This window comes from Ictalurus furcatus, chromosome 17, assembly GCF_023375685.1.
Source record: "Ictalurus furcatus strain D&B chromosome 17, Billie_1.0, whole genome shotgun sequence".
Taxonomy (NCBI): Eukaryota; Metazoa; Chordata; class Actinopteri; order Siluriformes; family Ictaluridae; genus Ictalurus; species Ictalurus furcatus.
The window spans coordinates 15209345-15235175 of NC_071271.1; the positions used below are offsets into that span (position 1 = coordinate 15209345).

Genomic DNA, 25831 nt, shown 5'->3' on the forward strand with positions numbered 1-25831 from the left:
AAATAAATAAAGTAAATAAGTGCTATTTCGAGCATTATGCCTTGATATCATGTGTAAGTGGGTTATGTGTTTGTGTGTGTGTGTGTGTGCGCGCGTGCGTGCGTGTACGCGCTTGTGTGTGATGCAAAGATTCAGCTCATTATTAGGAATTTTAGTGCCCCAAATGACCCTAAATCCCCTCCCTCTTCTTGACCTACTCAGTCCTCTCAGCTGACTTGGCTTTGTGGAAAAATTCAGAGTAGGATACTTGGTTCTCACCCACACCAAAACAGGAACAACTTCAGCATGGTGAGTAATCAACCTCTGAAAAACTGCACTCCTGAGCATCAATCTCTACATCTGCTCTAATACATCTGCTCTACTTAAAACATGCATTTGTTGCACATTTCTGTTCTATTTAATGGATAAACGCAGCCACAAATAATGTCAAAAGTCTTGTTGGAATTGGAAAATGGCAGACCCTGAAACATCCATCCATGACTCAGATTTGTACAAGGTAAGAAAAAAAAAGTCATATATAGAAGCTACATCTCAGAAGTGTAAACAGTGATCACAGTGATCTTTGCCTCTTAACCTTCCCAGAATGTATTTTGCAATCCAGCATTCGAACCAGGTAATGAGCATGATGAAATCAAAGTATTTAAGGTTGCCATATCCTCAGAACCCATCAACAGTCCTACAACTCGTAAGTATCCCTTAGCATTTTTATGGGAAATTTTTAAAGAAGTGGTGCACAATCCACCAGCCGTAGTTTTTATTTTAATTTTGAAAAATGATTGCTATTATTATCCCACCTCCACTCTGTGTACACAGTTTCTAAAGACTTATGTTGTATGCTGATTGGCATTCCCAAATTTTCTATAGTGTGTGTGTGTGTGTGTGTGTGTGTGTGTGTGTGTGTGTGTGTGATTGTGATTGTGCCCTGCAATGGGTTGGCACCAAGTCCATGGTGTCCACCGCTTTGTGCCCCAAGATTCCTGGGATAGGCTCCAGAAAGAAATATGAATCCTTTTTCTCCATCTAGACCACATGGCAAGTAGATGCCTTAAGAGATGTCCTAAAAACATATTAAAATAAAATAGTTTCAAAGTCAGAAACTCTGAATGTGATATTAAAACATGTCACTACCTATCAAAAGTTTTGACTAGTGAATAGTTTTCCCTTAAATTGAAAAACCTAAATTCGCTCAAATTATCACACTTGAAACAGTTCAAACTTAAACATTTCTCATTACCAAAAGAAGATTATGAAAACATGCCCAAGTGCGCAGCAGAAAAATTACATGAATATGTACAAAGGATCAGAAAGAATATAATATGAGCCAACATAATACAAATAAATAAATAAATAAATAAAAAATCTAGATTTAAATATATCTGACTTGTCTGAAAGGGAGCAGGTGTGGTAAAGTTTAGGTAATGACTGACATGTTAAGATCACTACCACATTATATACTTTTCTGGAAAAAATACAATAAGATTATGTAAAATAACAAGATTATGAATTGTTCATTACCTGGGATTGAGCAAGACCTGTTTCAGTATTGATGAAATTAGGGGAGTTGTCAGAAATTACATAAAATTGTGAATATACATCAGAATATTTTACTGTACATTTAATTCATTTATAAATGTTTTTATATAGAAAAAAATCTCCCCTCAATTTTGTATCATAGTGTATATGACCAGGAAATACAATGATATTTAACACTCAATGATATATGACACTCGTGTGTATAAGTGACTTGTAGGATCTCATGCAATGTGTATTTTTTATTTCCTGCTCTGACACACCTGATTCAGATCATAATCGGTTTTACAATGATTAATATAATTAGCATTGGTTAGTATCTGTCCTCACTCTTCTCACTGTGGTATTGCAGGAGGCAGCAGCGTGTTTGGTCTGTGTGGGGTCTGTGTGAGGAGACGGTGGTGTAGTTGGGGAGCACTGGTGTTTTCAGCAGCTGTGCTGTTCTTGTTGGCTGTCCTGGGACTTACACTAGCACTTGTTCTCAAACGTGAGTGAGCAGCACTCGTACTCTTATTGCATTAAGGATACAGATCACTCAGATAGTTTCCAAATGACTTCTTGTTACTGCATTTCTTTTGGCTTCACAATTGTTAGGATTTTTCAATTCAAAGTTAATCCCAATGCATAAATGTTGATACTAATGATTTGATTATCACTTCATATGTAGCTGCCTTTTACTGTTGTGTAGACTATATAGTAGCATCTTATGCAAAGTGATGATTCAGTCATTGTAAAGCAATTCGGTCAATGTAATGCAACAAAATGACTTACTAATTAATTGCTTTTGGTCTATTGTAATGCCAAGCTATTTGTCTGTGCACAGATGTGTTTGTATAGAGTTTTATTTTTTTAAGTTACTTTTATTTCTGTCCTTTTCACAGATATGAATCAAGAACCTGCTGAAGGAAGAGTGCTGTCTCTAAACTCCTGGAGTGGAGGCAGTGTTCAGCAAAGTCTTGTCACAAATCCCACTATTACTCTTCCTGAATACAGCTCACCCATGCCGCACCTTGAGCATGAGCCCATCCCATATACAAGTAAATTTTTGGCCTTTGTAATGTTTTATTTTATAAACAAAAGCCTTGTCACTTTCAGGCTCATTTAAAGCTCAGCCACTTCTGTCATTTAACCTCCCCTCTTCCAGAATGTGGAGGGATCCTGACTGAATCAGAGGGAACTATCAGCTCCCCCAACCATCCAGGCCCATACCCTCCTGACTCTTTGTGTGTGTGGGTGATCAGGATGTCGCCCCCATCTCTGGTCCAGCTCTACATCTCCTCCCTGGCCATTGAGGGACCAATGCCATGCCTTTTTGATTGGCTGGAACTTAGAGAAGAGGGAGAGCATAATATCACAGTCACCAGGTGCTTGTCTTGCTTGTCTTCATAAGATTACCAAAAACTGTTTATGCCCAAATCTCAAGAACCGCTGGTGTAAACATGAACACTGTAATGCGCTCATCCTAGGACTAATATTCACAATATACTCATGCTGAACATCCTTGCAACACAAAGAGAACTCCAAATATCTCCAAAAATGTGACCATATTAACTAATGACATAACATTATTAAATCTCACACATAAATGGAGCAAATACAAATGCAAATCAATACAAATATAATTTGATTAAGGCTACAAATTAGTAACATTAAGGTCTCTCTACCCCTAGGTTCTGTGGTAATGTGTCTCCACCCACTGTGAACACTAACAGCAGCACTGTATGGGTTTCATTCCGATCTGATGGCAGTATAGGGGGCAACGGCTTCATTGCACAGTATCACGCCATCTTTCCATGGCAAAGTAAGTGTACTTTATGTTATAGCGTAATGTGTTATATATTGGAATAAGTCTCTGAAATCTACAGTCCAAAATATGCATTATTTCCCTGAAAATGGAGAAAATGAAAAGTCTTGGGCCTAAGATGTGTGTTAAATCTCTTACATTTAGAGAATGATTCCTGTCTCTGATATTGGAGTATTATGCCTTCTTCTACTGAGGTCTATTGTTACTGACAGAAGCCTGGATTTGAATGTAATGAAACATACAGTATACTCTAATGCAGGAATGCTGTACACAGAACTACATAAAGTGCAAAACTGTTCAATAAGTGGAAGACAAGTGTGCAAAAGTTCACTTCCAATAAAAGCACCAAGGCTAGCATAATACAGTAAATAAACAGTTACCCTGGTGTAATTGAACAAAGCTGAGCAAATGGACTATGTCAATTACTATATTAATAGCTGCATATGAGGGTGACTACAGTCCAAAAGGTGTGTGGGTTTGATTATTAGTAACAAGTTTTGTTGTATAAAAATAGTATAAATAAATAAGACCAATTGGATAATTATTCTTGGTATGTGCGGTATTGGCTGTTAGAAAGCTGCTCTACAGAGGAGTTTATGTGCGATAGTGGCCGTTGCCTGTTGCCTGTGTCTGTGTGTGACAACCAGGTGAACTGTCAGGACCAGACAGATGAGGCCAACTGCAGCCACAAACACAAGGGTAGGAGCTCTAAATTCACACATTAATTAATGAATGGTTAACTGTACTATGCACTATGTAGTAGGAGAGTGGACTGTTGGCTTTTCACATAAAATGAATAATTCTGTCTCTCCTAATTATCGTACTGCTGCACAGACTGTGGAGGTGAAAAGACGGGTCCAAGTGGCTCACTGTCCAGTCCAAATCATCCAATGCCTTATCCTCACCAACAGGTAAGTGCCACTTTTAACAAACTAGTGATGAGAACAAATAATCAACTAATAAAGTACCTTAATCACTTATTAAAATACTACTCTGAATTCAGAAGTAAACGTTTATTTGATGGGAGCAAGGAAAACTGTGTAGTAAATGTGTAGAATCTAAGTGAAATCCTGCCCAATAGATAACACACATGCTCTGTGTATGCTTTTAAAAATCTATATTTTATGTAGCAATCATTTTATTCAGAAAACAGCAAAAAGGAGGAACAACACTGAAAGGTGTTTGAATATAATTGTTTAATATATTAATGCGCAATCGACTGGAGAAGATGGTGTTTGAATATAACTAGATGATGTGCATATTAATGCACAAGCGACTGGAAATGCATTTGACTTCAACTGTAAAGGCATGTAGTTAAAATCTTATCAGAAAACCATCCAAATACAAGTCACATGAAATGTCCAGGTGTAAATGGGGTCTTAGTCTTATCCATATATCTCTGTTGCACTTTCTCAGCGGTGTACGTGGCATATATCCGCAGAGAAAGGCCAAGGTATCCAGCTGAGTTTCCACAACTTCAGCCTGGAGACTCAAGATGTCTGTGAGTTTGACTATGTTGAGGTTCATGATAGTAGCAACACTGGCGACAGCAATATCATAGGCAGGTGAGAATGTCTTCTCTAAATTGCTGTTTAGTTTTCACATTTATTCTTACCAGCACAACACAGGTGCTTGAAAACAAAAATGCTATCCAGTTTTATTGTATTTCACATGCAGCGTGCGTCAACAACGCAAGCTGAAAATTTTCAGCCCAAATGGAGATGAAATCTAGAGCGCAATTCACTTTAAACTGTATGAATCTACAGTCTGGACTAGAAAGAAATCAGTTTCAGTCTCACCTCTTCATACAATTCTGTAATTGAAAAGAAAAAAAAAAAGTTTACAGCCATTGCTGGTACTATGTTATCTAGCTAGACCATTTATACAAACTGCTTCTGATTATTCTGCTAGATAAAAATCAAATAAAACTGCTCTCTAATGGTTGCTATAGATACTGTGGCTCAGACCTCCCTCCTGACCTTACCTCCACTGGGCCTGTGATGAGTGTGGTGTTTGTGGCTGATGAAGGTGTGGCAGACAGTGGCTTTTATGCCTCATATCAGGTCATCTCTCTCTCAGAGAGTGAGTATTATATGGGCGTGACAGTTATTTGATACTGTAGGTCACTGGGGTGCAGACACAACATTAAAAATGATCATTGTAAAACAGCTCTGTAAAACAGGTGACAATATACCGAATATAAATAAACAGATATATAGTAGCACCACATAATTATGAAACAATATAAACAGCTATAACTACCACTTATAAAGTGTCAGTTAGCACATGTATTAATTATAGAGATTTATGAATATATAACATTTCATGTTTGTGGTTCAATTTTACTCTGTTAAGGAGGCTGCAGTCTGGAGCAGTTTGCCTGCAGTACAGGGGAATGTCTACAACGTGACTGGCTCTGTGATGGCTGGAATGACTGCGAAGATGGTTCGGATGAGCAAAACTGCAGCAACTCCACCTATCCACCTTTCAGTAAGAACATGCATACACTTTTGAGATACAACCATATGTAATTTAATATAAGAAATTAAAGCATTGCTATGAACATAATAGGGTAACCTGATAACCTCTCCTTTAAAGCTGGCATACATAACATTTTTGTTGAAAGATTAAAGAATCATTATGTGTTTTGTTGTTAATAATACAGAATAAGAATTAGCAATATTGGAGACCAAAAATACTCCAAAGCAGCAATATTAGAGACACTGATTACCCTGGAAAGTAGAGCAGTTGGGTCTGTCTCATTGCAATTTAGCCATAACTATCAATATAACAAGTTAGCTAAATTTGATTTGAATAGTTCCCATTATTATCAACAACAAGGTTGTTCACAATTAATGATGTGTATAAGTGTTAATCAGTTACAGTGTGCATTCATTTGGACTATTATGCCCTGTGTAATTTGTTTTAATGAAACAATCATTTGATCATAAATACTTGTGAACAATAGATTTAGATTTGACAGTATTTGGCAGACACCCTTATCCAGAGCAGCTTACAGTTACCTCATTTATACAACTGAGCAGTTGAGGTTTAAGGGCCTTGCTCAAGTGGCAGCTTGGCAGTGCTGTTATTTGAACTCATGACCTCCTGTTCAGTAGTCCAATATCTTAACCGTTGAGCTAACACTGCTCACCAAACAGAACTGCTCTTTCCAAAAGAGTGGAGGTTATTATAACAGCAAAGGGGGACAAAACCTGGCCTGAGAAGTTAAAAAAGGGTGTGATGGTCAGGTGTCCACAAACTTTTGGCCATATAGCTTACATCAGCACACCCCAAAACTCAGGCTACAATCAATCATACTAATCAGTAATATTACCATCCTCAAGGTGCTGGCCTGTTAGTGCTAGTGTGAGGATATGATTCTGGTGGAGACCACAAATTATTTCTGTAAGTTGCTTTGAGTGCGGGCATCTGCCAAATGTAAATGACGAGGTTGCGAAGCAAGCCCTGAACCAGAGACATTATAAACAGGTGGATAAAACTGGAGGATACCCTATCTACCTTTACTGGTGGTCAAGCTAAGAAAAGCGGGAGTGCTGAACCTCAGCTAAAACAATGATAATTTTGGCTAGTATCACTAGTATGCTAATGGAATTTGTCTCAGTTAACCTGGAAATGAAGTGATTATGGCTTTATCCAGACTGTCTCAGGTTCACGCCAATATACAAAAATTCCTTATTACGGGGGTTAGAAAGTCGATCTGTTCTCTATTACTTTTCCTTCACTGCCCATTTCATTTGCAATCTTAATCATTGTCTGCTACAGCTTCATCTTGTGAGCCCATTCAGGTGGAGATGTGCCATGGTCTGACCTATAATCTCACCTCCTTCCCCAACATATGGCTCTCCATTGCTGATCAGAGAGATGCTGCTTATTTGCTTGATCAGTACAGTGTATGTAAGAACACTCAGTATCCAGCTTGTAATGTTTAATGCATTGCATCTTTTTATATATCCACCTCATCCTCTTTGGCCAGGTGCTGATGGAGTTGCAGTGTTTTAAGCCCCTGCAGCAGCTCGTGTGTGCGCTGTTCGTGCCGCAGTGCAGTGTGCAGGGTGGAGTGTTGCCGCCGTGTAGCTCTGTGTGTTCAGCGGCAGAACAGCAGTGTGTGCGTGATCTGGAGCTCTTCAGCCTCAGTTGGCCCTTTAACTGTCACCTACTGCCTGACTCACACGACCCCATGCAATGCTCAATCCCATAGGATACAGCACTACTTACACTGACGAATTTCACAACATGACTCAACATTATTGAAGTTCTACTTCAGATTTGAGTGTCTGTTAATAAGTTTTTATTAGGATCATTCAAGCTTACATTTGTCCAGGTGCTCCAAATATATACATTTATACCATACCCACATACTATGTTGTAATTCCAATGAACTACCTTGTGTTTCTTATTTAAGTTCTACCCTTTTAATATGTTCAGCTACAGAATTGAACTGTGGCTGGGACCTACATCTTATCTGCCTCAGCCTTTCAACTGCCATATGCTGATATGCTGTATATCTCACAGCATAGAGACTCTCATGTAAAACTTCTTCAGTAGCTGGAGATAATGTCAGTGGCCTCATGATTTTTTTTTATTTTTTGGAAGCAATTTTCCTGATGTCTAATTTGTGTTTGTCATAGTGGGTTATGAAAATAGTTCTAGGTTAATAAATTTTAACCAAATATAAAGTATTTTGAGTGCATTGGTACTACAAACAAAACAAAAAATTTAAATGACAGCAATTTAATATATCATAGTAATTTTTTACTATAAATTAGAAATGTTACTGCTTGACAAACTTATTTCAGCTTCAGCAAGCTGGACCAATCTGTAGATTTATCAACAATTATATGAAGGATAATCCCTTGAAAATATGTATATAATACATGAAAAGCCCTTTGTTTAAAATCACACTGCATTTTAGTATGAAATAAATGTCAAAAAATAAGAATGCACTTTTACAAAGATGCTATTAGAACCGGTAAAGATCTGTGCCTTTTCTGGTTCATATGGTGCTAAAGTTTTCCCAAAGTAAAATGATGTAACCAATTAAACACTCCAAAATGAATTGTATAGAAGTGGGTTTGACCGTAAAAATCCGTCATAGTTAAGCAGATAATTATTTTCCTACACTGATATTTTGTAAAGCAGCAAATTGCAAATGCTTGCAGATCTTTATACATTATTCCAGCCTCCTTGAAAAGTCTGATGAGCAGTTTTTCTTTAATTACCTAATCAATAAAACCATTCATTATAGTAAACAACAGTTTTTAAAATGATGTTCACTCAGCACAAAAATGGCAATATTTGCATTGAATTCTACCACTGGTGACTCGATTATTACAAGCAAACAGTGATGTCATCACTTAATCTTTCAACATTTTTAGAGACCTGTTGGCTCTACAGATGTTACACTGGCATGATGAGTTTGAGTGTGTGGTCCAATGCTATTGCGGTCAGGCCCCAGATTCTATACTTATCACTGTGAAACACAGGAAGAGTATATACATAGCTATTACCAGTGCGAAAATTTGTATATCCTTGGTTCTGAGGGTTGCATAAATGGGCAACAGTCAGGGTGAAAATCTCCTCCACCTTTGGGACACAGAAGACAAGTGAAGCACACCAAGCAATCATCATCATCAGAAGACAAATATTTCAACTACATTATTTACCTCACCCGGATTGGGACGCAGTGTTAGAGTCTCTAGTGGCCCAAGGTTAGCTAACACAGGAGCAATCATCATTCCTGACTGAAAAGATAATGGAAGAGGATTACTGCAAATGCTGACTGATCTTTTCCTTTAATATAAGTAACTATTTTAAACTCTCTATAGGGGAACAGACAAGTGCTGAATCATGCCAGAGCTCTGAAAAATTGTCAGTATTTATCATGAAAGCCATTTCAGAGGAAAAGAACAGCAATCAATTATGTTAGTGTGTCTAGATCCTGTCATGCATGATCTAATCACTACCCCACCCCTTTAACTTTAAATCATACCAATACAAATATCTGTATTGTCACTGTACAAGTACACCATGATTCATTCAGATATTCAATCATACTTGCAACATATTTATATAACATCAGTGTTGCAGGGGAATGGAAGAAGTTACTACAGCTATAGCTAGATACAAGTTCTAATCTGGGTTGCACCTGCAAAAGTTTGGTAGAGCCAACAGTGTGCTTTTTGTCAAAATTTTATACAGCACAAATCAGTATAAATGTTATTTTCTAGAAACCTCATTACCAAAATAGCAACACTTTGTTCACACAAAGTATTTTTTTTTTGTGGGAGATGAGAATCCAGTTTGATTAAAGTGAGACAACGCTCATGTCTACACTAGGGATGTCACGATACCAAAAATCTAGTAGTCGGTACCAATACCACCAAAAGTACACGATACCAAAGTCGATACCACAGTGTGGTATAAAAATAAAATTCAAAAAATAAAATTAAAAACTCTCCTGGAGGACATCCTCCTCTGGCTGATACTGGCAAAGGGGGGGGGGGAGGGGAAGAGGGGGGGAAGGGAGAGAGAGAGAGAGAGAGAGAGAGAGAGAGAGAGAGAGAGAGAGAGAGAGAAAGGGAGAGGGTATTTTAGTTATCAAATACTGTCTGACAATGAGTCTCCGGTGGTGCACTCCTAAACGCGCGCGCACGCACACCCCTTATACTCCGAATGCAAGCATTAGTTTAAATTCACTGATATGGTGGCAGGCCAAAAAGATTTATTAAAAGCATGAACAGTTGAATAATTATTAATGACATGAGGCTACATTTAGCTGACAGGACACGGGCTGAATGGCGATGCATGGTGGCCCATTAGGAGGTAGTTTATAACATTGCAATATGTTAGCGTTGTTAACAAATAACTGGCTATCGCAAACATTACATGGAGCATAATGTTAGCTGGTTTCACGGCTACAATGCCAGCTGCCTCAAACAAATATAATATAGGATCCGTCTTTCAGGTGCTTCGCCAAATTCCAGGTGTTTCCTTGCTTTGTTTGAAATGAACGATAGCATCGATTGCACATCGGAAACCGATACTAGCTTTCCTCTCAACGAGTCGGGGCAGAGCTAAACTTGTTAAGCTAAGCTAAACTTCTGTAGTTTTTCCCGTGTCCTTGTAGGCGTTCCTCTTCTTCTTCACCACTTGTGGACCGATTAAAACACTTGCGCGTATTTGCTGCCCCCTTCAGGTCCGGAAGAATCGCAACTTTGGTACTTTCGGTACTTACGTTACAAATGGTGTTAACGCTACTGCAGAAAAACAAGTACCGTCACGTTTTAAGAATGTTGGTACAGACTTGGATTGGCACCCTGTCCAGGGTGTACCCTGCCTTGTGCCCGATGCTCTCTGGGATAGGCTCCAGGTTTCCCTGTGACCCTGAAAAGGAGTAAGCGGAAGAAGATGGATGGATGGATGGATGGATGGTACCGACTTGGTACCGAAGTATCGGTTCTCGTGACCTCCCTAGTCTACACGGTACAGTCATGGCCACGTCCCCTAACCTGAAACAGTGTAACAGAAGTATGGGAGATAGCATTTGTGATGAAACAGTTTCACTTAACACTATACTGCTGAATCATGTTTACTGGATAGTTGATCACAAGACTATCTGACTGAGTAACTTTTTCCCCATTGAAATTGATTTAACTTGTGTCCAATTATGTTACTGTACTGGGTTAGATAACAACTGTAACAGTCATGTCTGTAAAAATCTTTGGCAGGTCATGTTACATGTTATGATTGGGGTTTTATCCCCTAGTAGTTCAAACTCACCTTATCATTCAGTGGCTTCAAAACCCCCCACACATCATTTTCAGTCACGCTTATCCCCAATTCTTCCCTGGCTTCCCGCAGTGCTGTTTCCACAAAGTTTCTATCAGAGGGGTCTTGCTTTCCCCCTGCAAAACTGCACAAAAAAAAAAAAAGATTTTCCTTTCAAATATGAAGATCCCATTTAAAGAAGGTAATATGCAAAAATTAAAAAAAAAAAACCCAAACAAAAAAGATTTAAAAAAAGACAATAGTTTTAGAGTATTGCTTAACACAGAAGGAACAGACTGTTGATAGTGTACGCAATGATCAACCTTTCACCTGCAATGGTCATGCAATAGGATTTTATGTAGAAATGAAAGTGGAATGCTGTTTTCCTGTGTTGTTCTTTACACTGTACTCTCTGTAAATGTTGAACATTATGTTCAACCCCACTCAGTCTAGCTCATGGTAAACTAAGATTTAAGAACACTTCTTTTCATGTTTGTACAGGACAACAAAAGATAAAGGATAAAAATAAAATTGGGTGTAAAATTGTGTAGGTCAGTATTGGAGGAGATTTTATACATTTTTTAATCTAACCCACTGTGTATTTTATGAATTCCACAAATGTGTGGTGGAAACAATGCACCACCCCAAGGCGTGGTTTGGGAAACATTCTTTGAGGCCAAATCCAACATACCTGACATCACCTTTGTGTCTTCCCCTCAGTTTGCTAGATCTAAGGGTGAAAAGTAAGGCAGGTTCTCCCCCTACTGTGCACAGAGACACAAGCACAGCTGCCCAGCTCTTCCCTCTCTGCTTCTCATACAGTGCAGTGTTGGACTGCAGTCGGACTCTGCAGCGCTCCTCATTTTCAGCTGACAGACAGTCTTCAAAAGCAGCCTGCTGTGGGACTCTCCTGTGCAAACCACACACTTGGGATTTCAGAGGTCCATGTTTGCTCCATCTCTCTTGAAAGGATGTCCAGAGCCCTTTATTAAACTCATATGACTCAGTGAAGGACATGATCCCTGCATTACGGTAGCTCTTCTGACTTTTACTGCTGCTGTTTGGATCTGCTCTCCATTTATCCACACAACATCTGTGTTTTCCTTTATAGTTTTCAGGTAGTAGGCACTTGTTAGGAACACAGTCCCTGAGGATGAAATGATCTGAAAAAGTGCTATTTGAACAGTGCTGTACTGAGATATTTATTTTACACACTGATAGGAAGTCAGTAGTGTCTGCAGGACTGACAGAGCAGCTTGTGTTAACAAGGCAAGAAAACAGTTTTTTAAGTGTTTTTTGTGAAACATTTTTACTGTTTTTTGGCTCAGATATATAATGATGTTTCTTCTGTGGTCCTCTCTCGCTACTGACCATACAAAATGGCTGGGAGAGGAGGCTATTACACACTCTCTCGCCAAGATTTTTCTTCTTGGAGCTGTTGAGTGTCCCACACAGTGATCTATGGGTCCCCAGTAGGCATGCTGACATCACAAATTGAGCACTCCTAAACATCCTGATGAAAAAAGAGACAGAATGAGTCCCACAAGACTGTTACCTATAGTATTGCACATCAAGATTTCTGTGTTTGCTGCGGCTTATTTAACCTAACCTCTATCCATCACATCTACAGTGTTTGTGCAAGTACCACAAACAAAACCTTCAACATATTTCACTGTACTGATGCAAGAATGGAAAACCAGTTGACATCAAACTCATTTACAATAGAAGTCTAAGGATAGACATTTAAAATGTTGGTTATTTTACATTTCCCCAGAAGCTCTTTTGATATCCATGCACAATCAAACCAGCAAAACTATGTCAGTAATTCTTCCCTCTGAAGGACAAGTTGTTCCATCTAAATCCGGGTTCACACTGTACGATTTTGGCCACGATTTGGTCGTCTGAGACAAATTTTGAGAATCCTAAAAGATTCCTGTAATTCTAGGCCAAAATCTGTTCCCCGACAGTCAATTAACGGCCACTGCAATCAAATTTTTCCTCTGATTAAATTCTGGCAGTGTCAGAAGATCTGAGGCACAGTCCTGTAGCGTGGCTTCATGTACTCCGTACGAGTCTTCTTGCGTGTGTCCATTTTTTCGCGTCTTGACTGTCGTACAGTCCGACATTAATGACAACTGAGATCCTACAGTGTGACATGGCTTACAGCGGGGATCGTGTTCATACAGTCTGACAAACAACAGTCGCAAAAGACTTAAAAATCACACAACGTGCACCCGGCTTAAGGCATTCTGCAAAAGACAGATTTAGCATTATCATCTCCTGACTCATTAACTTTACCGACAACCGCACTTAGACTTCCATTATAAGTTAGTTTCAAGTTAAAAGATTTTCCACTCTCGCATATGCTACAGGTGCAGTAGATAAAGTTTAGGTTGAAAAATGCTAGAGTATTTCTTTAAGACAATACTCTTAACATTAATCACTGCTACTGTGTTAATGTTACAACATATGAAGGCTTAGCAAAAATACAGAGAAGCATGTTTGGTTCTACACATTTCCTTAACAGGCATGCTTCAACTAATTAACTAATTAACAGCCTTTCTTCAGTTAAACTGGGACTGTTAGACCAGGGAAAATGTGTAGGACATGAAGGTAATCCAAAACCAGGGTTGAGATCTTTCAAACTGTGAAAAGAACTCTTTCCTGTGTATCAAGGAATCATATCATTAGTTCTAAAATATTAAAGCACTTCCCAGTTTTTCCAGATCTAGCACAGCTGGCTCAAATATCTGACTAATTAAAACAAATCATGTGAAATGTATCAGGTGTGTTAAAGGAAAAATGGGAACCAGTACAGAAGAGCAGGACTGGTGCTGAATTTCTACAACTGTAGGTGTTGTTTCATTCTCAATTTCTTAAGACATAATTAATGTAACATTGTACCCTCAATGTATTTTTTAGTGACTTTTTAAAAAGCACCCATTGAATGGATCTGTAGTTTCAATTAGGCTTTGAACTGAATGGAAGCTATTGAAGTTATTATGTTCATTAGTACAAATGTTACTGAAGTTATATAAGTTAATGTAACTAGGTCAGGATAATGTTTCTGGATATACATCAGCAATGGCGGCTTATCTGCTAACAGGTTAACACCAGGTCTGGGTCAGACCCTCAGGAAGAAATGTCGGATACAATCAAAATGTATATACATATTAATTAGATATAAATGGAAATATTTTCGGTAACATTTATCCATCCCTCGAAACTAACCCGGTAACGTTATACAATCCTAACTGTCATTAGCATTAGCACGACACCCGCTACCTCACTACCAAGTAAACGGTCATTTGACCGAGATAAAAAAAAAAATCAAAAGTAAAGTTCTTTTTTTTCTGAGACATTTGTCCCAGAACAAACTGCTGGATATCAGAAACAAACAGATACTCAAACTAAACACGTTCATTCAGCTGTTTTCCTCAAGTCACTCACCTTCAACATAAACACAGGCTTTTCCGGTGCTCTGCTGGTCGCCAGGTCTTTCTAAATTCCCCAACTGGGAGTGAATTCTATGCTACTTCAAGCCTTCCTCCCTCCTTTAGTTTCCAAGTTAACAAATACTGAGCTCTCGAGTCCTTTCAGGTTTAAAAACAGTGGAAATTTACTGTGAGATTTCCAAAACGATCTTCTATCATAATGCAAGCATCATAAATTTGTAGTAGTAGATTGTTTGAGTTGTATAGGTTTTTTTTTTTTTTTTTTTTGAGTCATCATCTACAAATACCAGCAAAGGGCTATGTGAAAGAATTCACTTGGCATTCTCTCAAAACATGCATTATGATGTTCAAATTATTACTAATCATTAACTTTACATTGACATTTCGTTATTTAGCAGATGCATTTTATCCAGAGAATAGTTTTGTAGACAATAAAATGTATAACACTTTTAATTCATGGTTAGTATTGGTGACATTGAATGGTTGCTGATCATTCACACACTTCGTTCATTCAGTACATCTCAGGGAAACACACACACATTCCTAAGGGAAATTAGTGGAGCTAATCCATGTAAATTCGCACACCTCCCATCAAGTTTTGTGTGTGTGTGTGTGTGTGTGTGTGTCACTTTGGGCTGTAATTGTGTTGATGGTAACTGACCGGTCCAGCTGAGGGGAGTTATTCACCAATACATATCAGTTCAGTTTTGGTTTTGTGTGTCACATGATGGGTCACCATCCATGAAGAGATGTTAAAAAGGCAGTCCAATATCTTCTGAGAGACTCATAAGTTAAGTGGTGGGGTGGGGAAAGAAAAAGCCACGAGATCTGATCACAGTGAGAACATAAGCAGACCAAGAATGAACCAAGAAGGCAAAGTTGAATTATGTTCTCCTTCCACAGAGAGCATAATCATTGCTGGGATTCAAACTGTTATGATGATGGATCTAAAGCTTTTCTGTAGCACTTTTCTGTAGATTAAGTGTTAATCTATTTAAGTAAAGACCTGGAAGAGTTTAAAAGTTGTGGATTTTATCACATTATAGTACTTTTAATGAAAAAGTATTAATTCATATAATAACCTGAAAAAGTATGTGTATATAATATAAAGAGAGAGAGAGAGAGATGGAAAAATCTATTAATTCTAGGCACTATTTCATCTTCATGGTACTACAGGTTGATGTCATTACTTCTGCATTCAGGAATTTCCCCACTGAAAAAAAACAAACCTTCCTTCATTCTAAACAGTGCTAACTTTTATAGGGTGATGTTTCTCCATTCGTATGCACAGAGTTATGTAGTGATTATAAAACCAGTCAATCCACATTTTCAAAATCCTCTCAGCGTACATCATTTAAAACCAATGGAAACTGGTGATGTTCTTATGCAACGCACACCTGTGACATACATGGAAACAGACCTGTTATACCAGTCATCAACTCCACCTACTCTAGGTCTAAAATATAAGTCTTGTGTTTTTGAGTGGTGGATTGTTTCATGATCTACAGGTCACCTCAGACTTCTGTCCCCACCATGGCTGCATCCAGCTGTGCTCCAGATGACTTTTCATGCCCTGTGTGTTTGGAAATACTGTGTGACCCAGCGACGCTTGCTTGTGGTCACACCTACTGCCTTCGGTGCATCCAGAAGCACTGGGATAAAGCTTCTGCAAAGGGCCAGTACTCCTGTCCTCAGTGTAGACAGGTGTTCAAACCCAGGCCCTCTCTGGGAAGAAACAACATGCTGATGGAAGCCATGAAGAAACTGAGAGTAGGAGAACAGGACAAGTCCTCACCCATGTGTTCTTCACTAACTCCATGTGCTGTCGTGTCGGTGAACCCTTCTCTCCAGCCAGCAGCAGGAATGTCTGATGGAGCTACAGTACCTGATGTAAAAACATCAGTGCAGGGGGGATTATATCCTCAGCTTCCTTCCACTTCAATCAAGCTGTGTCCATTACACAAACAGGTGTTGGAGTTCTTTTGCTGTGATGATAAAGAGAGTGTGTGTGATGAATGTAGCCTCGTACAACATAAGGGCCATCGAGTGGTGCATCCAGATGAAGAAAAGGAGGTAAATGCTTGTGTTCTACTTCCTATTTGTTTAGTATGTTTAATTTTTTAATGAAGTCTGATTTGTTCAAACTACATTATTTAAAAATAGCCTTCTTGAGTATTCTCATAAATAGTGGATCTAGTTTGTGTATTGATTTGTGATTGTCCTTGCGAGCAGCAAGAGGTGTCAAAAAAGAAAGCAAAGATACAAAGAAGTATTCAAGAAAGAGAGAGGTTGATCCAGACACTACCACAGATTTTTCAAGCTAAAAAGGTAAGATCTTTCCTTTATGGAAGTTTTTTTAACTAAACCTTTATTTTTTATTTTAACAATTAAAGAATTTAAAACTCCATTTGGCTAGGATTTATTTACTCACGGGATATATATCTCTGATTTTGATTTGGGAGGGGGAAAATCTGCTATTCCATTATCCTTTGATGCTTTGGATAGGTCTTTTAAAATGTAGTTGCTATGGGCTGAATCACTTGTATCACTATCTCTATATTGTCTTTTCTGGTGCCCATTAGGAAGAAAATGCCACAATAACATGATTGTAGTGTTCTGTAAATAAATTAAAGATGAAGTATTGTGAACATATCACCATTTGTTTCATTCATCTTCAGTAAACGGTACCTATCCTAGGAACACTGGGAACAATGCAGGAATAGTTCCTGGATGGTACATGTGATCAATGTTTTCTGGCAGGCAGGAGTGGGCTTTAAATATTATGAACTGCTCTATTTAAGAAAATAAAAATTGGCATAATGACTAGGGTCAATAATTGGTTGTATGGCACAAACTCTTTTTTTCTATATGTCTTAGACTGCCATTCAGGGGCTACAGGCAGAGAATCTGCAGGTTTTTGATGAAGAAATGAAGAGTTTGTTGTTGATGAGATCACAAGTAATGGAACTCCTTCAAGCTTATGAGGCCTCCAGTTATAATCGTCTAGAGAGCCACCGCTATAGACTACAGGAGGAGATCAGCCAACTATACAAAGAAGATGAAGAGCTAAAAAGACTAACCAACTCTCAGGACTCCATTCAATTCCTAAAGGTATGATCAGCCTCAGTTTTCTCTGTATTTTGCTAGTATATTACTATTTTAAATGTAAATATACTGTATAGTGCAAGTCTTTACAGACCTGATTATTCTTCAATGCAGTTATGGGGCAGTGGTATCTTAGTGGTTAAGGCAATGGGATACTGATCAGAGGCTCATGTGATTATGTGGTCCCTTAAGCAGGGCCCTTACCCTCAACTGCTCTGTTGTTAAAACATTAAATCATCAACCAAATGTTATTTTATATACAGTATGTATCTGTATTTAACACGTAATCATATATTTAAATGTTTTATCCTAGTGTGTTATCAAATTTGCCCTTGAGGATCAATAAAGTACTTTCTTCCATGCCAGACACTTGACACCACAGATGGTGAAGATGTGGTTGGAAATGCACAGCTGGAGATCTTACCCCCAGAGTCAGTAGAGTCTGGGATCAGATTAGCTCTTGGTGCTTTCAGAGAGGGGCTGCATGACCTTTGTAAAGGAGGCTTGGCCAGTATCTTCAGAGTTGGTGAGAGCCTGTCCAATACAGCATGCTTTTTTTAGAACACCACTTCAGATTTGAGGGCATGAGTCTGCAGGTATCGGGGGGGGAGTTATGTCAGAAGGAATAGGCAAAGATTGGCCAAGCAATCGTGCATAAAGGATTTTGGCAGAGCTAGAATTCTTATATCATGAATATTTTCACTATTTAATATCTTAACATACAGTATTTGACTCTTTTTCAATGAAGGATAATGATTGAACACCCATGAGACAGAAGTGGAGCAAAAATGATTTAAAATAAATTTCTTTGTAGTCTTCATTTTCACTCGACTACAATACGTCTGCAAATGTTAAGAATCTTAGCTGATCAACTTTTGCAAGAAATTGCAAGATCTTGACATTTATCTATTAAATCCAATCCATCACAATACATTTTTTCTTTCTTTCTTTTTTTTTTAATGTAGTGAATGATGCAGAAAAAATGGCAACAGTACTTAATGCTCAGGCATCAGAGAAATCCCCCAATCCCAATAATTTGCAGGCTGCTTCTCAAAATACAGGTAAGTAAAGGTCATCTGGGAAAAATTTAATTTGCCACGCATGTTTTCCTTTGCTGTATTTTGTAATGAATAAGATCTGACTCGAAATCAGTGTAAATCGATAACATCCCCTAAATACAGAACAGTTCATTAATATAACGTAAGTTAAATTTGTAATTGAATGAATGCAGGTAATCCAGCTTTCTCTTTAGCTCCTGAAATGACACCTGCATCTAACAACAGTGACGACAAACCTAAAACCACAACACTTCAGCATCCTGCAGCTTCCTCTCCAAATTTGGGTACATTATAAAAAAAAAATATACAAGTAGCAGTGAAGTATAATACAAATTTGAGAGTTTGTTTGTGGTTTTAATAAAATGTGGTTGGTTTCTTGTTTGCAGAGAAGAACTTGACTTCCATAAGTATGGAAATTCCAACACCTGAATCAAGAGAGGAAATGCTGAAATGTAAGTCTGTGATTTGTTTTTTGATAGTATTTTGTTAATGATTGAACATCTGTTCGGATGTGTTATTTGGTCTTCATAAAGACTGGCTTGAATTAGCCTCTTTCTTTCTTTCTTTTTTTTTTTAAAGAAAGGAAGCACAAAAATTGGTTTATCCCTCATACATTGGTTTAAACCCTCATACATTGTAGACTTGTGCAAATTTTCAGCTGAACTTTACATTGTTATTTCTTAATTATTTTAAAGCAGTTCTTGGTAAAAAGAGAGAGAGATTCTGCAGATCATATTATTTATGCGGTTAAATATTCATATACAATGATGTCATTAAACAACAACCATTTCTGCTTAGTCCGCTTTGAGCCCACATTGGACCGCAACAGTGCTTATCGTCACATCCGCTTGTCTGATGGAGATCGCAAGGCCACTCTGCGTGCAGAAAATCAGAATTACCCAGAGCACACTGAACGCTTTGTCTACTGGAGACAGGTCATGTGTCGGGAGCCTTTGGCAGGAAGTCCTTACTACTGGGAGGTGGAATGGACAGGACAGAAGGTACATTAACTTATTCACCTTAAAACCTTGAGAAAAATAATATTTTACAGTTAAAACATAGTGTAGACATAATTTTTAACAGAATGAAAACATCAGGTTAATTATGTTAATTTGAGTAAACTTCAGGTAACACTATGCAAATTAATTAAATATATCTATAGCGTGATACACATATTTAAGTACAATAAGTATTTTTTATTCCTCAAGTTAGACACCACTAATTTTGGAGGCACGTTCATGTTCATCCATTAGGCATATCATCACTAAGTATCTGATTACTCTCTACTAGGTTTAATTATGACAGACTTGATTCTAGTTAGTCTTTTAAAATCAATGATTAAGCACTGCAATAGCATTAATGCAGCATAACGGTCTCTGCAGGTCACTATTGGTGTAACCTATAAAGAGATTGGGCGCTCCACAGCGGATGACCGCTCCAGACTGGGCCATAATGAGTACTCATGGAGCCTGTACTGGTCAGGCACAGCCTTCTCTCTGTGGCATGCAGGAAAGGAAACTGTGCTAGCTGCTCCTAAAGGCCGGCGCATCGGGGTCTATGTGGACCAGCAGTCAGGTGTGCTGGCCTTCTACAGGGTCTCTGACAACCAGGCCCACCAGATCTGCTGTGTCCAAACTGAATTTAGGGGAGCTCTCTACCCTGGGTTCCGTTTCTGGACTGGTGTGGGTTCTACCATCAACATTTGCCAGCTGGGCTGAGTGATTTAAGATCCTTATTTGGACCTATTTGACTGATGCTGCACTGTTTATGACTCTTATTTTCTTTCTCAGTTAAATGTTAAAAGTACAAAGACTTATGACTTTCATGTGAGTGAAATTAATTCACCACTAGATGTTGCTACAGGCATACGAATCACAGAGACATTTCCTATGTAAAAAAAACCCCCAAAACCCTCAGGAATAGATCACTCCATCTGTGGCTATTTCATGGTTTATAAAGTACAAGGGTGTGGTGCTGGTGTAATTATTGGAAACAACTCAGACGGGATGACAAATTAAAGGAAAAAAATGACCGAACATTCTTTAGAAGATGTGGGGTCACCACGAGCTGCCAGAATAGCTTCAGTGCAACATGGCACAGATCCTACAGGTCTCTGTAACTGAACATCATTCTTCCAAAAGATATTGCAATTGCAGAATGTCTCCACCCTTCTGTATGAATACACAACCTACTTAGTGGCTGCTTTAACTTAAACGTGTTTGGTATATGAAGTTAAACTGATGAATTTGTCTGGAGTTTTGGTTTGATGAGCCTTTAAATAATAAATAAGTACTTCATTTATATGCTTTTACATTACAAAACCACCTCTCATATGAACTCCAGCAAACGTTCACTTCTTGCCACCAACATAATTATTTTTTATAGAATATTATTAATATTTCATCAGATAATTCCAAAAACAGAAAAAATCATAGATTTTGTATCAGTCTTCATGTTCTGTTGGTATCTCATTTGATTTCTTCCTGTATTTTTGCACATTTAGGCTTTGGTCTCTGGTCTATTTTCACTGTTCTCCCTATGCAACATTTGGGCTTGTCCTGAAATCAAGTACACAGAAAATGTTTAAAGTACCTCTGAACTTAAAGATATGATTTTTGAATAGTTACTTTTTGGATGGCAGATTATACAGATACAGTATAACACAGTACAAAAGTCATACAATAAGTTCATGATGGTTTGAGCCTATCATAGTCCAATATTCCATTTACTTGGGAAGAAGGTTATTTAGCCCCATAAACTAGCTAATTTACTAAGCTAATTTTACTAATGTCATTGAACACTGAATATAACAAAATTGTGTTATTTTGTAGAGTTTGGGCTACTGGTAAATAAATCAGAATATGAAAACCATATTAGAATATGTCTCTCTGAAAATTTGTGAGCTATTTTAATGGTTTTTACATTATTATATAAGCTATACCATATATTTACTTATTCATATATATTCATAGATCCTGACATTTTAATAAAGGTCAGGAAGTAGAAATGTTCCTAGACATTTTTTAAACATAAGTCAACATGAATCCAGGGAGTAACTGCAGTAGTACACAGTGTGCTCAGGAGTGTGTGTGTGTGGGGTCGGGGGGATTTGAAAAACCTGTTATTTTTGGTTTATTACTACAGAATAAAGACCCAAAACAACTTATTCAGCAAAGTTCTAATTAAATCCTCTTGATCTCACACCTGCTATTTCTGTGGTGTTCATGCTGGTCCTGTTTGCTCATGTCATGTGTGGTGCTTTAAATGGAGATCTATTTAAAGCGAGCCTAAATTAGAAGCTCACTGTGACAGAGGAATGGATGGAAATAAAAGAAATGAGCAATTCTCACAGCTCAAACTAACTTTTCTCCTTTTCCACTTAGAAAAGGGAATGACTAGAAAGGAACCTCAGCTGTGTCTGTGCTGGCTAAGACAGACGTGTTTCTAAATGCAGAGATTTGTAATAAGGCCATCATATACATATACAGTTGATCATGTACATCTTAAATTTATATTCTTTTTTTTTTAATTGATTATATTTTATGGCAGTTATTAGTTGTTTTAAAATGATTCCAGTCACACTAATGGAATTTTTTTAAAAATAGGAAATTGTTAATTTCCTAAGATAGAGATAAAGAACTTATTTAATTATAAATGCTATTGGCCTGAGAACTGCAATGTTAATAAAACTAGGAAAAGCCATTTGATGGTTGTAATATTTGATGGTACATATTTGAATTGTTGGAATCTGCTCATAAAATAAATGCATGCTGTGAACATTTGAATTTTTTTTTTTTTTTTAGACTGGAAGGTGTCTCAGGCTCAGGGTTTGGAATCATCAAGGAGGTGTCTGAGAACCCCAGTTGAGATAACAGTGCTCCAGTGTAGCAGCTCTTTTTCATGTCAAAAAGCAAACAATCTCAAATGGCTCAAAAAGCTTCGACATTTCTTTGGAGCATTGTAGTTAGCATCAGATCAGCTGCTCAGCTCCCAATAGATGCTGACCTGGACTGTAATTGTGCACTGGTTTACGGTTTATTGGAGTAATACAATATAGTACAATGTGCTTCAGATGACCGATAATGCAAGTCCTACATATTGCTTATCACTTGGACAAAGACATGCAGGTTGTGTCCTCACCTAGAGAAAGCAAGAGGTGGAGCCGAACAAACCTTTATAGCTAAACCTCTGCAACCTGAGGGCAAACATTGTCCCTGATCACACAGCAGAATGAAAGGTAAGACTGACCTTAAACCTGCATAAATTGGTAAGGAATATGAGTAATTTGCTGTGAACAAACACAAGATCCAAATAAAACTCTCTAAATTATCTACTTGGATTATCCCAAAGTCTGGCATTAGATATATTATATATTTTAGTCAATTTGAAAATAAGCTTTTGACTGGATGTTTGTGGATGTTGGTAGATCCTAATTCTCTAAAAACACTTCTTTTGCTATAAATTCTTTCCTAATCCAGGCCTTGTGTTCCTGTGCCTGATTGGATGTTCTCTTGCAAACGATGCTGTATACTCTTGGAATGGCCCCGGAGAGCCGAGTCAGCCAGATCCTGGCACTGGCAACAGTAAAAACAAAGCACTCTTTAATAATAATTAAAGTAATCTTAAATTTAATCTAAGGAACTCTCTTTGTGGTATTGTTTGGATGAATTGAAAGGTGAATTAGAAGCTGATCATTGTTTTTTATCTGTAGTTTGTCTCACTGACTCTGACACCTGCAACTGTTGCCTGATGCAAACGCAGATGATGAGAATGGAGAGTTTCTTCAACATGAGCCTGAATGAGATGCGCAAGAATCTGGAGAAAGCTGAAACTGCTCTGAACTATGTGCGCTGTGAGTAAACCTAGCTTTGCTTGAAATCTTGCAGGGTTAGCATGGCAAACTCATGCTAGCTCATAATACCCATTACTCTTCACTCTGTTGGCTGTTAGTGCTGTTGGTTGAGCCATTCTCCGACACTTGCAAGTAAGTGTCCCTCAGTTGTTGACTCTCTCTCTCTCTCTCTCTCTCTGTGTTTCCTCAGCTAGCCGCAGTGCCTTTTCAGTGGCACTGACTGATGTTCGTCGATGCCTGACATCCAGCCGAGATGACATGGTAGTGAAGTACCAGTCTATATTCATTAACTTAGGTGACGGATACAATATTAGTACAGGTGCCTTCACAGTCCCACGTTCAGGGGTCTATGCACTGGCTCTTACAGTGTACAGTGACGCAGGTGCCCCTGGTGCCCTCTTGGCTGCCTGTGTTCGTTTGCGTAAAAATGGTCGGGTGATTGCAGCACTCAGTGAGTACAACACACAGGACCAGGAGGACAGTGCTACCACCGTCCTGGCAATGCAGATGCAGGCTGGGGATAAAGTGGATGTGATTCTCCCTTCCGGCTGCAACCTGTGCGATGACAACAGCCATTTCAACACGTTCAGTGGCTTTTTACTTTATGCTACAGATTAAAAAAATTTTATTCTCTGATCCCATGTCTGTGTTCAGTGGCTTTTTACTTTATGCTACAGATTTTAAAAATGTTTCATTCTTTGATCCCATGTCTGCGTTCAGACTTTTGCAGTGATCCTCATGATCTTTCAAAATCAAGGCTATGTATCCATTGGCTCCCAAATCCAATTCCTGATCAGTTTGTTGGGTTTCCAGTTAATAATTAAGCTCCAGGTTCAGCATGGCTGCCACAGGTTTAATGTATACTGTGTAAAATGGGCATTCAAAAAACAGTTTCTTCTTCTTCTTTTTTTCATCTTTAACCCTTAAGTAAATGTCTGTATAAGTTGTATAACAAAGAACTAAGTGTTCTTATTCAAGTGAATTTAAAATAAAGAGGACTGAAGAACAAATATATTTTGTATTTATTCTTTCTGCTGATATGTAATATGTAAGAATGGGCTTAAAAATGTTATGATTGGTATATATTTAAACAACGGTATACAAACAATAACAGCGTATTGCGATAGCAATAGCCAATTCAGAATAATGGCATAAAACTAAAATGACCCATGTGACTTTGCTTGTTATTTACTAACAGAACATTTGCTACAATGTTGTCTTCAGATAATTAAAGTCGACATCATATAGCTAATATATTATGCTCCAAAATATATATTATTGAAAAACATAACAATTAAAGCTCTGTGCCAGGAGACAAAATATTTGTGTACTGACTCCTAGTCCTTGAGCTGTGGAAAAATGCTATATAAATAAAACATTATAATAATAATAATAATAATAATAATAATATAGTATTCACATCTCTGTCCTTCCTTGGACCCAATTCAACCTACCATGTAATATCAGTCATGCTTGTAGAGCAATAGTAAGTGATATTACCCATGTACTTGCACAACTCCCTTACAATCATTATTATACACCACTCAAGACTTATGTGAAGGCAACTGTGCATTATATCTTATTTTGATTCAAGTTCTAAATAATGATGAACTAAAACCTGCAGGCCCATATAGTATAATTCAACTGAAGCTTTCAAATAATAATGATACTTTTAATTTAAAAACTATCCATTTTAAGCTAATCCTGATTTTAACAAATTTATGTTCCAAATTCCAAAACAAAATTATATAAACATTCTAATCACCAATCCTTTACTGCTTATGAAACACCTGTGCTTTTTAATATTGAGTGTGTTTTTCCTTTCACAGGTGATAAGATCACTAGGCATGGTCCACACCCTAATATGAGAATCAGGCTAAAAATCCTGTACCTGCCTCAGCACAGGGATTACTGATCAAGAGATAGAGCAAATAAATGCAGCAATAATAAAACAAACCCTCTCTGGATACATATGGCTCAAATGGCTGATATCCATAATGGCTAGAATAACACCCAGAGTGCTGGAAACATGATCCTGGTGAGCTTATAACCCATATGAAACAGATGCACACACACACATTTCTAGCTCCCAAGTGGGCTTCATGGGATAGATACAGGATACAGTAACAGAGAGGATGTGTTTCACACATCCCCATATTCCCATCAGCTCACACAAAGGCTGGACTGCAGTGTCATTAATTCTACCAAATACACAAGATAAGGTGCACACACAAAC

At 37.9% G+C, this 25831-nt stretch overlaps 4 protein-coding genes across 7 annotated transcripts; 3 read left to right on the forward strand and 1 right to left on the reverse strand.

Moving 5' to 3' along the window:
• Positions 1 to 451: 451 nt before the first annotated feature.
• On the forward strand, positions 452 to 7556 carry mfrp (membrane frizzled-related protein). Its single transcript, XM_053647697.1, has 12 exons — positions 452 to 496; positions 583 to 685; positions 1838 to 2021; positions 2595 to 2894; positions 3201 to 3331; positions 3908 to 4033; positions 4169 to 4245; positions 4751 to 4899; positions 5286 to 5416; positions 5690 to 5824; positions 7121 to 7248; positions 7332 to 7556. Exons 1-12 carry the CDS (start codon positions 452 to 454, stop codon positions 7554 to 7556), a joined length of 1734 nt encoding a protein of 577 aa, XP_053503672.1.
• Positions 7557 to 7610: 54 nt separating this feature from the next.
• nudt8 (nudix (nucleoside diphosphate linked moiety X)-type motif 8) lies at positions 7611 to 14635 on the reverse strand. Of its 3 annotated transcripts, XM_053647523.1 has the most exons (5): positions 14576 to 14635; positions 11817 to 12638; positions 11138 to 11270; positions 9022 to 9099; positions 7611 to 8941 (listed from the first exon to the last, which is right to left on the reverse strand). In XM_053647523.1, exons 2-5 carry the CDS (start codon positions 12635 to 12637, stop codon positions 8756 to 8758), a joined length of 1218 nt encoding a protein of 405 aa, XP_053503498.1. In that variant the 5' UTR covers position 12638; positions 14576 to 14635; the 3' UTR covers positions 7611 to 8755. The 3 variants fall into 3 exon arrangements, with proteins under 3 accessions (XP_053503498.1, XP_053503499.1, XP_053503500.1); XM_053647524.1 differs by lacking the exons at positions 7611 to 8941; positions 9022 to 9099 and adding an exon at positions 9916 to 10741; XM_053647525.1 differs by lacking the exons at positions 7611 to 8941; positions 9022 to 9099 and adding an exon at positions 10773 to 10866.
• A 225-nt stretch (positions 14636 to 14860) lies between these two features.
• On the forward strand, positions 14861 to 21874 carry ftr86 (finTRIM family, member 86). Of its 2 annotated transcripts, none has more exons than XM_053647747.1 (9): positions 14861 to 16653; positions 16813 to 16908; positions 17458 to 17691; positions 18052 to 18211; positions 18651 to 18746; positions 18938 to 19027; positions 19130 to 19195; positions 19542 to 19744; positions 20126 to 21874. In XM_053647747.1, the coding sequence occupies exons 1-9, from the start codon at positions 16078 to 16080 to the stop codon at positions 20459 to 20461; spliced, it is 1857 nt and encodes a 618-aa protein (XP_053503722.1). In that variant the 5' UTR covers positions 14861 to 16077; the 3' UTR covers positions 20462 to 21874. The 2 variants fall into 2 exon arrangements, with proteins under 2 accessions (XP_053503722.1, XP_053503721.1); XM_053647746.1 differs by having other exon boundaries at positions 18917 to 19027; positions 20126 to 21697.
• A 121-nt stretch (positions 21875 to 21995) lies between these two features.
• Positions 21996 to 24508, forward strand: cbln20 (cerebellin 20). Its single transcript, XM_053647748.1, has 4 exons — positions 21996 to 22980; positions 23222 to 23326; positions 23455 to 23595; positions 23786 to 24508. Exons 1-4 carry the CDS (start codon positions 22974 to 22976, stop codon positions 24211 to 24213), a joined length of 681 nt encoding a protein of 226 aa, XP_053503723.1. The 5' UTR covers positions 21996 to 22973; the 3' UTR covers positions 24214 to 24508.
• The last annotated feature ends 1323 nt before the right edge of the window (positions 24509 to 25831 follow it).

Excerpts from the sequence above, each read along its gene's own strand:
- mfrp (XM_053647697.1), top strand. The coding sequence starts at position 452 with ATGGCAGACCCTGAAACATCCATCCATGACTCAGATTTGTACAAG. Across the intron at positions 497-582 it reads ATGACTCAGATTTGTACAAG|AATGTATTTTGCAATCCAGC; the intron begins GTAAGAAAAAAA and ends TAACCTTCCCAG. Across the intron at positions 4,246-4,750 it reads TGCCTTATCCTCACCAACAG|CGGTGTACGTGGCATATATC; the intron begins GTAAGTGCCACT and ends GCACTTTCTCAG.
- nudt8 (XM_053647523.1), bottom strand. The coding sequence starts at position 12,637 with ATGTTTAGGAGTGCTCAATTTGTGATGTCAGCATGCCTACTGGGGACC. Across the intron at positions 11,271-11,816 it reads AGACACAAAGGTGATGTCAG|TTTTGCAGGGGGAAAGCAAG; the intron begins GTATGTTGGATT and ends TTTTTTGTGCAG. Across the intron at positions 8,942-9,021 it reads TGCGTCCCAATCCGGGTGAG|GTGGAGGAGATTTTCACCCT; the intron begins GTAAATAATGTA and ends TGTGTCCCAAAG.
- ftr86 (XM_053647746.1), top strand. The coding sequence starts at position 16,078 with ATGATCTACAGGTCACCTCAGACTTCTGTCCCCACCATGGCTGCATCC. Across the intron at positions 16,909-17,457 it reads AGATTTTTCAAGCTAAAAAG|ACTGCCATTCAGGGGCTACA; the intron begins GTAAGATCTTTC and ends TATATGTCTTAG. Across the intron at positions 18,747-18,916 it reads GGCTGCTTCTCAAAATACAG|GTAATCCAGCTTTCTCTTTA; the intron begins GTAAGTAAAGGT and ends GAATGAATGCAG.
- cbln20 (XM_053647748.1), top strand. Across the intron at positions 23,327-23,454 it reads AGATCCTGGCACTGGCAACA|TTTGTCTCACTGACTCTGAC; the intron begins GTAAAAACAAAG and ends TTTTATCTGTAG. Across the intron at positions 23,596-23,785 it reads TGCTCTGAACTATGTGCGCT|CTAGCCGCAGTGCCTTTTCA; the intron begins GTGAGTAAACCT and ends GTGTTTCCTCAG.